This window comes from Cololabis saira, chromosome 4 (assembly GCF_033807715.1).
Source record: "Cololabis saira isolate AMF1-May2022 chromosome 4, fColSai1.1, whole genome shotgun sequence".
Lineage (NCBI taxonomy): Eukaryota > Metazoa > Chordata > Actinopteri > Beloniformes > Belonidae > Cololabis > Cololabis saira.
In genome coordinates this window covers 52,264,817-52,277,218 of record NC_084590.1, presented here as the reverse complement: position 1 = coordinate 52,277,218, position 12,402 = coordinate 52,264,817, and the positions used below count along the sequence as shown (strand labels likewise).

At 50.5% G+C, this 12,402-nt stretch overlaps 1 protein-coding gene across 2 annotated transcripts in view; it reads right to left on the bottom strand.

The window, feature by feature from the left end:
• zgc:162872 (BAR_ACAPs and ArfGap_ACAP domain-containing protein) overlaps nucleotides 1-12,402 on the bottom strand; it is a 47,978-nt gene that overhangs the window by 5,514 nt on the left and 30,062 nt on the right. Inside the window, exons 13-21 of one of the 2 annotated variants that reach the window (XM_061720074.1) lie at nucleotides 12,292-12,400; nucleotides 11,015-11,235; nucleotides 10,856-10,925; nucleotides 7,892-7,986; nucleotides 7,742-7,818; nucleotides 3,232-3,386; nucleotides 2,002-2,111; nucleotides 1,072-1,182; nucleotides 533-594 (exon numbers count right to left, since the gene is read on the bottom strand). In XM_061720074.1, coding sequence (XP_061576058.1) covers nucleotides 533-594; nucleotides 1,072-1,182; nucleotides 2,002-2,111; nucleotides 3,232-3,386; nucleotides 7,742-7,818; nucleotides 7,892-7,986; nucleotides 10,856-10,925; nucleotides 11,015-11,235; nucleotides 12,292-12,400 — 1,010 coding nt within the window. Of the gene's footprint in view, nucleotides 1-532; nucleotides 595-1,071; nucleotides 1,183-2,001; nucleotides 2,112-3,231; nucleotides 3,387-7,741; nucleotides 7,819-7,891; nucleotides 7,987-10,855; nucleotides 10,926-11,014; nucleotides 11,236-12,291; nucleotides 12,401-12,402 lie in introns of those variants that run through there. The other variant, XR_009782515.1, reaches the window with a different exon arrangement.

Here is a 12,402-nt window from a genome sequence, read left to right as displayed (position 1 = left end):
ATTAGTTTGGTCTGTAGTTTGTTTTTGTTACTATTTTATATTTTTTCATACTGTTTAATTGTTTTTAATATTCTGTACACTGGTGTATGCTATGATTAACATGCCCATGCCTAATCAAAATGTTTGTAATTGACATGCAGCATTTCACCTTTTCCTTTTTTTACCTTGTGAAAATTTCAATAAAAAGATCTTGAATTTAAAATATCAAGAAAAAAGTCAAAATTTCGAGAAAAAAGTTGAAATTTCGAGAAAAAAAGTCGAAATGTTGAGAAAAAAGTCAAAATGTCGAGAAAAAAGTCAAAATTTTGAGAAAAAAAGTCAAAATTTCGAGAAAAAAGTCTAAATGTCAAGATTGAAAAGGAAAGGAAAAAGGAAGAAAAAAATAAGAAAAAAGGTGAAACATTTTTGAAAAAGCTCCAGGAGCCACCAGGGCGGCGCTAAAGAGCCGACCCCTGGGTTAGCGGGTTAGCGGGTTAGCGGCTCGCGGTGCCTTCAGGGTTCAGAGGAAACGTCAGAGAAACGGCTGACTGACCTGCGGCGCCGAAGACGCACTCCGAGTCTCTCATCTCCTCGTTCATCCGGGCCATGCGGAGTCTGGAACAGAAGGATCAGGATCAGAGCTCCCCCTGGTGGTCGGGGGGGGAACTGCAGGTCTGGATCTGGACCCTAGTGGTCTGTAGAGGACCTGCAGGTCTGGATCTGGACCCTAGTGGTCTGTAGAGGACCTGCAGGTCTGGATCTGGACCCTAGTGGTCTGTAGAGGACCTGCAGGTCTGGATCTGGACCCTAGTGGTCTGTAGAGGACCTGCAGGTCTGGATCTGGACCCTAGTGGTCTGTAGAGGACCTGCAGGTCTGGATCTGGACCCTAGTGGTCTGTAGAGGACCTGCAGGTCTGGATCTGGACCCTAGTGGTCTGTAGAGGACCTGCAGGTCTGGATCTGGACCCTAGTGGTCTGTAGAGGACCTGCAGGTCTGGATCTGGACCCTAGTGGTCTGTTGAGGACCTGCAGGTCTGGATCTGGACCCTAGTGGTCTGTAGAGGACCTGCAGGTCTGGATCTGGAGACTCACAGCGTGACGATGTCGGCGTGTTCCGTCTCCACGGCGATGGCCAGCGGGTCCTGCCCCCCCTCGTCCACCGCGTACTGGTTAGCTCCTCGCTTCAGCAGCAGACACACCTGGCTGGGGGGCCAATCAGGGATCAATCAGAGTCAGGGGCCATTAGGGAGCATTAGGTGTGTACATATATATGTGTGTGTGTGTGTGTGTGTACGTCCACCGTACCCGGTGTGCCCCCCGGTAGCAGCTGTGTGCAGGTATGTGTCTGTTACCTGGTGTGCAGGTATGTGTCTGTTACCCGGTGTGCCCCCCGGTAGCAGCCGTGTGCAGGTATGTGTCTGTTACCCGGTGTGGCCCCCGGTAGCAGCCGTGTACAGGTATGTGTCTGTTACCCGGTGTGCCCCCCGGTAGCAGCTGTGTGCAGGTATGTGTCTGTTACCCGGTGTGTCCCCCGGTAGCAGCCGTGTGCAGGTATGTGTCTGTTACCCGGTGTGTGTGCAGGTATGTGTCTGTTACCCGGTGTGGCCCCCGGTAGCAGCTGTGTGCAGGTATGTGTCTGTTACCCGGTGTGTGTGCAGGTATGTGTCTGTTACCCGGTGTGGCCCCCGGTAGCAGCCGTGTGCAGGTATGTGTCTGTTACCCGGTGTGGCCCCCGGTAGCAGCCGTGTACAGGTATGTGTCTGTTACCCGGTGTGTCCCCCGGTAGCAGCTGTGTGCAGGTATGTGTCTGTTACCCGGTGTGCCCCCCGGTAGCAGCCGTGTGCAGGTATGTGTCTGTTACCCGGTGTGCCCCCCGGTAGCAGCTGTGTGCAGGTATGTGTCTGTTACCCGGTGTGGCCCCCGGTAGCAGCCGTGTGCAGGTATGTGTCTGTATGTGTATGTATGTGTCTGTTACCCGGTGTGCCCCCCGGTAGCAGCCGTGTGCAGGTATGTGTCTGTTACCCGGTGTGTCCGCCGGTAGCAGCCGTGTGCAGGGCTCCTCTCCCTCTCTGGTCTCTCAGGTTCACGTTGGCTCCGTTCTGCAGCAGGAACTCACAGGACAACAGTGACCCCTGCAGGAGACGCGTACGACTTTATTCTCATATTATTATGATTTTATTCTCGTATTATTATGACTTTATTCTCGTATTATTATGACTTTATTCTCATATTATTACGACTTTATTCTCATATTATGACTTTATTCTCGTAATCTCCAATTTTTTTTTGTCTTAGTTTGGCCCTAATAGTCCGTCGTAATTTTGCACCCACTTCTACAAACAAGATTGTCAGGAGCCGCAAGAAATAACAGGGATTTTAAAAGATTTCATCTTTTATTTCTTTTAGCTGTTACAACCACTTAATATAAAAACAGAAGTGTGCATTTGTAGACGTACTTTGAAATAAATTACACTGTGAACTGTATTCCTATTTAAGTCTATATTTGTGTAAAAGTAAAATTAAAACTACCCAACTTTAATATAAATAAAAAAAGTAGCTGCAGCTTAGCAGCTTTAAGAATAAATATTCTTATTCTACGATGAGCCCCTGGTTGCAGACGCTACCATGAGCCCCTGGTTGCAGACGCTACCATGAGCCCCTGGTTGCAGACGCTACCATGAGCCCCTGGTTGCAGACGCTACCATGAGCCCCTGGTTGCAGACGCTACGATGAGTCCCTGGTTGCAGACGCTACCATGAGCCCCTGGTTGCAGACGCTACCATGAGCCCCTGGTTGCAGACGCTACCATGAGCCCCTGGTTGAGACGCTACCATGAGCCCCTGGTTGAGACGCTACCATGAGCCCCTGGTTGAGACGCTACCATGAGCCCCTGGTTGCAGACGCTACGATGAGCCCCTGATTGCAGACGCTACCATGAGCCCCTGGTTGCAGACGCTACCATGAGCCTGGTTGCAGACGCTACCATGAGCCCCTGGTTGCAGACGCCCCTGGTTGCAGACGCTACCATGAGCCCCTGGTTGCAGACGCTACCATGAGCCTGGTTGCAGACGCTACCATGAGCCCCTGGTTGCAGACGCTACCATGAGCCCCTGGTTGCAGACGCTACCATGAGCCCCTGGTTGCAGACGCTACCATGAGCCCCTGGTTGCAGACGCGCTAACACGTCTCAGCTGAACTAAAGAGTCGGTGATGAGGACATGAGGTGCGTGGGAGTAAAGGTGTCTCTCTCACCCCGACGGCGGCTCCGATCAGCGCCGTGCGCCCCTCCTCCTCGGCGACGGCCCGGTTCACCTCCGCCCTCTGGGCCAGGGCGGTTGCCATGGCAACCAGGTCTCCGGCCACCGAGGCCCGGTACAGACGCAGCCCGGCCTCCTCCCTCTGCGGTTCTGGAACACAGAGACGAGGCGGTACCGTGAGAACCCCGGGGGCCTGCACAGAGACTTACAGTTCTGGTTCTGGTTAAACCTACGCCGTAGCGTACGCGGCTACGCGGGAGTCTCTCCGTAGCTACGCCGTAGCGTACGCGGCTACGCGGGAGTCTCTCCGTAGCTACGCCGTAGCGTACGTGGCTACGCGGGAGTCTCTCCGTAGCTACGCCGTAGCGTACGCGGCTACGCGGGAGTCTCTCCGTAGCTACGCCGTAGCGTACGCGGCTACGCGGGAGTCTCTCCGTAGCTACGCCGTAGCGTACGCGGCTACGCGGGAGTCTCTCCGTAGCTACGCCGTAGCGTACGCGGCTACGCGGGAGTCTCTCCGTAGCTACGCCGTAGCGTACGTGGCTACGCGGGAGTCTCTCCGTAGCTACGCCGTAGCGTACGCGGCTACGCGGGAGTCTCTCCGTAGCTACGCCGTAGCGTACGCGGCTACGCGGGAGTCTCTCCGTAGCTACGCCGTAGCGTACGCGGCTACGCGGGAGTCTCTCCGTAGCTACGCCGTAGCGTACGTGGCTACGCGGGAGTCTCTCCGTAGCTACGCCGTAGCGTACGCGGCTACGCGGGAGTCTCTCCGTAGCTACGCCGTAGCGTACGCGGCTACGCGGGAGTCTCTCCGTAGCTACGCCGTAGCGTACGCGGCTACGCGGGAGTCTCTCCGTAGCTACGCCGTAGGGTACGCGGCTACGCGGGAGTCTCTCCGTAGCTACGCCGTAGGTTAGCGGCTACGCGGGAGTCTCTCCGTAGCTACGCCGTAGCGTACGCGGCTACGCGGGAGTCTCTCCGTAGCTACGCCGTAGCGTACGCGGCTATGCGGGAGTCTCTCCGTAGCTACGCCGTAGCGTACGCGGCTACGCGGGAGTCTCTCCGTAGCTACGCTATAGCTACGCCGTAGCGTACGCGGCTACGCGGGAGTCTCTCCGTAGCTACGCCGTAGCGTACGCGGCTATGCGGGAGTCTCTCCGTAGCTACGCCGTAGCGTACGCGGCTACGCGGGAGTCTCTCCGTAGCTACGCCGTAGGGTACGCGGCTACGCGGGAGTCTCTCCGTAGCTACGCCGTAGGTTAGCGGCTACGCGGGAGTCTCTCCGTAGCTACGCCGTAGCGTACGCGGCTACGCGGGAGTCTCTCCGTAGCTACGCCGTAGCGTACGCGGCTATGCGGGAGTCTCTCCGTAGCTACGCCGTAGCGTACGCGGCTACGCGGGAGTCTCTCCGTAGCTACGCTATAGCTACGCCGTAGCGTACGCGGCTACGCGGGAGTCTCTCCGTAGCTACGCCGTAGCGTACGCGGCTATGCGGGAGTCTCTCCGTAGCTACGCCGTAGCGTACGCGGCTACGCGGGAGTCTCTCCGTAGCTACGCCGTAGCGTACGCGGCTATGCGGGAGTCTCTCCGTAGCTACGCCGTAGCGTACGCGGCTACGCGGGAGTCTCTCCGTAGCTACGCCGTAGCGTACGCGGCTACGCGGGAGTCTCTCCGTAGCTACGCCGTAGCGTACGCGGCTACGCGGGAGTCTCTCCGTAGCTACGCCGTAGCGTACGCGGCTACGCGGGAGTCTCTCCGTAGCTACGCCGTAGCGTACGCGGCTACGCGGGAGTCTCTCCGTAGCTACGCCGTAGCGTACGTGGCTACGCGGGAGTCTCTCCGTAGCTACGCCGTAGCGTACGCGGCTACGCGGGAGTCTCTCCGTAGCTACGCCGTAGCGTACGCGGCTACGCGGGAGTCTCTCCGTAGCTACGCCGTAGCGTACGCGGCTACGCGGGAGTCTCTCCGTAGCTACGCCGTAGGGTACGCGGCTACGCGGGAGTCTCTCCGTAGCTACGCCGTAGGTTAGCGGCTACGCGGGAGTCTCTCCGTAGCTACGCCGTAGCGTACGCGGCTACGCGGGAGTCTCTCCGTAGCTACGCCGTAGCGTACGCGGCTATGCGGGAGTCTCTCCGTAGCTACGCCGTAGCGTACGCGGCTACGCGGGAGTCTCTCCGTAGCTACGCTATAGCTACGCCGTAGCGTACGCGGCTACGCGGGAGTCTCTCCGTAGCTACGCCGTAGCGTACGCGGCTATGCGGGAGTCTCTCCGTAGCTACGCCGTAGCGTACGCGGCTACGCGGGAGTCTCTCCGTAGCTACGCCGTAGCGTACGCGGCTATGCGGGAGTCTCTCCGTAGCTACGCCGTAGCGTACGCGGCTACGCGGGAGTCTCTCCGTAGCTACGCCGTAGCGTACGCGGCTACGCGGGAGTCTCTCCGTAGCTACGCCGTAGCGTACGCGGCTACGCGGGAGTCTCTCCGTAGCTACGCCGTAGCGTACGCGGCTACGCGGGAGTCTCTCCGTAGCTACGCCGTAGCGTACGCGGCTACGCGGGAGTCTCTCCGTAGCTACGCCGTAGCGTACGCGGCTACACGGGAGTCCCTCCGTAGCTACGGCGTAGCGTACGCCGCTACGCGGGAGTCTCTCCGTAGCTTAGGGCTGTTCGATTTTGCCCAAAAATAAAATCTCGATTTTTTTCTCTCAAAATCCGATTTTTGATTACGATTACGATTATTTTGTGAATTGACAAAAGGCAAAGAAATGATTTCAAATATGCAGTTTTTTTATTGAACATTTGCCCCATTGGGCTTTAAGTGCAAACTTTGCTCTTATTAAACCAAAAATGAATGAATAAAGTGCAAAACTCTGTAAAATAAGTTGAAAAAAATATAATAAAATATAAAGTTTTATCTCTGAAAAAAAAAAATCAGCAAATCAGCACTTGCAAACATACAGTAAGTTATATTTCCAATTAAATAAAACAAGACATTTTCTAATTAAACTAAACTGGGTCTTTGCATGCTAAATAATAAGTGGCCCCTCCTGCACTAAAGAGCCTCTCCCATGGGGCACTTGTCGCAGGTATTGAGAGGTATTTCCATCAATCATTAATATGTGTGCAGACAAGGGGGAGAAAAAAAAAAAAAAAAGTGAAAAATCGATTTTACGATTTTCACGTTTTAACATCGTTCTAATTACATAATCGCGATTACGATTTAAAATCGATTAATCGAACAGCCCTAGCGTCGAGGCGACGCAGACCCAACACAGACCGAGGGCTGTGATTGGTTCACTTGGTAGCAACACATTTCCAGTTCCGGTTCTCTCTCCGTCGCCGTTGTTCACCGTGACCGGAACAAAGAATCAACTAGAGACGACGACAACAATAAAACTGTTGTAATTCAGCCACATTGGAGGGTTTTCCAGCATGAATCACCTTTTCTTTTCTCCAGAAAAGAACTCAACCCCCTAGAGCTCTGGGGGGGAACTGCACCGCGGAGAAATGGAGTGACGGAGAATTCCAAAGGTTCACGACGGCGTCACGGTGACGGCGTCACCGCGACGGCGTCACCGCGACGGCGTCACCGCGACGGCGTAGGCTTTAGTGTAGCTTAGTAGCTTCAGCTTCCGGTGGTAATAATTATGTACACGTGACCAACACAGACAACAGACATGTCACTCTCTGAAAGTTGATACAAGTTGTAAACTAGAAACCTTAGTTTTCCTGTGGAAAGAGGAATTAAATCTTAAAATAAAAATGAATTATGAATTATTAAGCTTTGTGAAAGCTTTAGCGGTAGCATCCGCGGCGTGTGAGGAAACTCTTCCCACTAGAATCCAAATGACTGGTGAAGTATGAGTATGAGGCTTTGGAGAGTCTGGTAAAACTCAGACATTCATCAGTGAAATATTTACGACGCAGCAGCAGGAACCGCAGATCCAAACTGATAACAACGCGTTTAAACCCGATGTTTCTACAACAGAAAGCTGATGATCGAGGCTTATGAATCCATTACCTTACCATGTACTTCTTTATTTTTCCTGCTGTCGTTTCTAGGTCTCTGTTACGTTCAGCCGAGTTGCACTTTTTCTTTCTCTGCCGACTTTGAAAACTCAATATCCTCCTTTGTGGGGAAAACTTTCAAATGTCTTATCAGCTTCATTTTGATGAAATTATTTTATAACATTCCTCCTCGTATCTCCTTTGGACACAGCTTGCAAACTGCAAACTTGTTGTCCTTTTCGGACATTGTAAAACTTCCGTAGCGGCGAGGCCGACGCCCCCTCAGTCTGAGACGCGGGAACGCAGCGCGGGCGGCGGTTGTTGTTGTTGTTGTAAACGTCATGGCATCGGCTTTGAACTATTATTTTCCAATCTCCGATCAAAACCCATAGGGCCGTTATCGGGCTGATGCCGATCGATCGGTGCATCTCTAGTCGGTACCAGTACCATTGGTACCAGAACTGTGAGAGCAGGGATCACACGACGGTGGCCGGACTTACGATCTCCGTCGGAGCCGCTCGGCTGCACGAATCTCTTCTCCACGAACTTCTCCCTGATCCAGGACTCCTTCTCCGCCCTGAAAGGAAACACGGCTGGTTTCACGTTTCAAACACGGAGGACAGAACCGATGGAAACACCGGGGACGGTACCGCGGGCTGTCAGTCCGGGGTTTGATCCGTCCTTCCTCCTGACACCGAGCCTCGTAGATCCGGTTCACCGTGTCGTTCCCTAAAACACACAGAAGCTGAAACACAAGCAGACAGAGGTGGAGGGTTAGCTGGTGGTGACGCACGCACGCACGCACGCACGCACGCACGCACGCACGCACGCACGCACGCACGCACATATACACATATACACATATACACGCACGCACGCACATATACACACACACACGCACGCACATATACACACACACACGCACGCACGCACGCACATATACACATATACACACACACACGCACGCACGCACGCACATATACACACACACACGCACGCACATATACACACACACACGCACGCACGCACGCACGCACATATACACATATACACACACACACGCACGCACATATACACACACACACGCACGCACGCACGCACATATACACATATACACACACGCACGCACGCACGCACGCACATATACACATATACACGCACGCACGCACGCACATATACACATATACACGCACGCACGCACGCACGCACGCACGCACGCACGCACATATACACATACACACACACACGCACGCACGCACGCACGTATACACACACGCACGCACGCACGCACGCACATATACACATATACACACGCACGCACGCACGCACGCACGCACGCACATATACACGCACGCACGCACATATACACACACGCACGCACGCACGCACACACGCACATATACACATACACACACGCACGCACGCACATATACACACACGCACGCACGCACGCACGCACATATACACACACACACGCACGCACGCACGCACATATACACATATACACACGCACGCACGCACATATACACGCACGCACGCACGCACGCACGCACATATACACACACACACGCACGCACGCACGCACATATACACATATACACATATACACGCACGCACGCACGCAAAATTTGTGAAATTTGTGTTTAATGTTTAGTTAGTTGTTGTTTACGTGTAGTTTAGCATCAGAATTAATCCCAAATGTTGTGTCATTATCTTTTAACGCTTGTGATTAATTTGAATGTTTGAAGTTGTTTGTGATTATTTTATCCATATTTGTCACAGCTGCTGGTTTAAAGGTCTGAGTTCTGACTCCTTCCTTCTCTGTTATTCTGTAACCCCCGGCAACAGGCTGGAATAACAGCTACTTTGAGACTGATTTAGCTGTTCAGTTATTATTTCCTGATAAAGTCAGGTGGTTCCCTTTTTTTATTGATTCATTTTGATAATTCAATTTGAAGTAATCTTCTTTATTAAAATAATAACCATCGTAAAACAACTATTAATAATAACTCGGGGTGTAACGGTACACTAATCTCATGATAACGATATTATAGCAGTATTTTTTTAACAACCTTGTATGACTGGAAAAAATTGTCTTTTATTTGAAAGATACAATATACAAAACAATACTGTGTGTTTTGAGGCTTTTTTTTACCATTAATATGTGTGCAGACAAGGTAAAAAAAAATAAATAAATACAAATATAAAATATTGTTATTTACTTAGTTTGTAAAGCTTTATAACTGTTTAAGTTTTAAAGAGAAAGCCAGGACAACCATTTTCCACAAACTGAACTAAAAGTAAATGTCAGGTTTGCATTATGATCTTCAGTTTCATACAAGTACAAATATTTAGACACAAACTGAAAAGTTTCTCTCATGTATGATTTGACTTTTTTCTTTTCCAGAAATGTAACAACTAAAATGAAATAAATAAATAAAAGTAAATAAATAAACTATGACTGTTATTGATCTTGTGCAGAGCTCAGAGCTTCACCTGCTCCAGCATAAGAGATGGACATATTCTTCTTCAGGAATATTAGCATATCCACTTTTTCTGGCAATGTTTGCAGATTGTTTGCGTCTTGTCAGCCACTCGGTTGCCGTTTCTATCCACAATTGGAAATCCAAAATGCCGGGGACTTAAATGTGGCAGGGTGTCATTAGTCCCATTTTAAAATCCTTACACCTGTTAGTTTTCGTGTTGATTTTGAAGTTCTTTTATTAGTTTATAAAGCGCTACATAGGTTTGCACCAGAGTAGATTTCAGAGATGTTTTTATTCTAGGAACCAGGAAGGAACTCAGATCCTCTGGCTCTTCCTTTCTAGCTGTTCCAGAGTAGAAATAAAACTTTTGCTACTTTTAGCCACGATGCTCCAAAACTGTGGGACAGCCAGAGGATCTGAGAAGCTGGAAATGTGGATATTTTTAAACTAAAAACTCATGTTACACCAAATTTTAGGTATTGAGGTATTTGTTTTATTTATTTATTTATTTCTTGTAATGTTTTTATTATTGTTATATTTTATTGTTCTGGACTGATTATTTTTTAGCCTTAATTCTTGAACTTTTATCATTATTTCATTTTAATTAACTATATTGTATGTCAGTGTGAATTGGTCTCCCAGTTTTTATTTTAATTATGCTTATTCTTCAGTCAAAATATTAAGCATTTGTATTTCATGTACTTGGAAGAAAGGTGTTATATAAATAAAATGTGATTGATTGATTCTGTTGCTACGTTGTTCTTCATTCTACTTGTAAATCCTACACGCTACACACTCCACTGAAACAACAAGCGTTGGAAAGATGGGAGAGATTAGTCACCCATCAGCTCAGAGTCGCCCTCTTGTGTTAAAACAAAATCACTACATTGAAAAAGAAATCAGCGTCTGCTTGTATTGACTGGATAAATTTGTCCCAATATGGCGCTACAATTTGTCACCTCCACGACACGTATTGTGACGTTTTTGTATCACGAAATTTCATGGCACGATATATTGTTACACCCCTATTAATAACTCTGTAATAACTGAATAAGCATCTTTTTTGTGGCCCGACATAGATGGTGCCCCGTGTGAGGACTTTAACCTCTGACCCCTGCAGGTTCTCACCTTCAGCTGCTCGGCCTCCCAGGAGTCCAGGGTGAGAGACCTCACCTTGGACAGGTGGACCCCGAGGCTCCTGCAAACAAAACCCCTGGTTACTCTGGTTACGCCGTTGCCGTGGAGACGGGAGGCCCGGAGCAGCCGGCGGCGGCGGCGGCGGCTCACCTGTGGATCCCCGAACACTCGATGCACATGGTGACGCCCAGGTTAACGGAGGCCCAGCGAGGCTCCTCCTCCCCGCAGTCGCAGCACCGCTGGTTCCCGGGGCCCCTGAGGGCCACGGCCAGCGCCGCCAGCTTGTGGGCGGGGGGCCCCGGGGGGGCCGGGGGGCCCGGGGGGGCCGGGGACCCGTCCCCTCCCGCGGGCTGAGGGGGAGGCTCCTTAGGCTGCGGGAAGAAGCCGCAGAGCAGTTTTAGGAGCCGTGTTTTTGTCGTCAGTGACTACGTCAATAACCCTTTTCTAACCGGAATATCAGCAATTACCTGGTTTTGCACGGCAATGTAAACACCAATAACTCCTTTGAATAACCGGAATTTGCTCATATTCAGGTTTTTAAAAACCCCAAAATGACCCCTGGGTTACTCCTTTTACAACCTGAATATGTGGTCATGTAAACACCAAATGGAATATCCCCATCAAACGGAACAGGAATTTGTTTTCTGCACATGCTCTGTTCACAAGGAATCCTGGTCTTTTGAGTCCAGGAAGTTCTTCTAAACACGGAGAAACCAAGACCAGGAGGAGACTAATCACTTCATAAATGGAATGAAGGATATGAACATTTCTGCATTTGTAGACGGTAGAAAGTACCGGGATAGAAGATTTACAAGAAGGAGAGAGAAAAGTTGAAGCAGCATTTGTAGGAACGCCAGACCAGATCAAGCTCCGCTGGAAGACGCTGAAAAAGAAACTTCTACTGGGCTGGTGATTTTCCTCCGTGCTGCTGCTGTTGTTGTTTTGAATTTGGATCCAGGAAGAAGAAGCAGAAATGACGGGAATTGCGTCATGACGTTCTCCGTGCGTCGCTGGTTTGATCCAGATATCCCAAATCGAGAGCTGAAGAACAACCTCTTATCTGCAAATTTATCTGATTGGTGTTTTTCACTTTGGCTGACATCACAAGGTGGGCTGCACCTAATCAGCCTGTCTGTAGTCCCAGAACAGTGAAATGTATAGGGTATCCTTAAAAAATAGCAATCTACAAGAAAACAGCACAGTTTTTTGTGTTTTCTCAAAAAAGTGACATTTTCAGATAGGAGGTTAATGTTGTTCAGCCCTCGAAATGATTAATTACAATAACCCCGTTTGCTCACGCATGGAAACACATTATTCCCAATGTTTCAGTAACCGGAATATTGACCTTCACCCCAACTTTGACTGCATGTAAACGTGGTCAGTGTTTCAGGGTGTAAATGTGGTCAGTGTTTCAGGTGTAAACCTGCCTGAGGGAGGGGGGCGTCGGCCTGCCGGTACGCCAGGTCGATGCTGCCCTGCAGCGCGGCTAGCCACGACTGTTTCAGCGGCTCAGAGTCGGCCTGGAGGGCACAGCACCT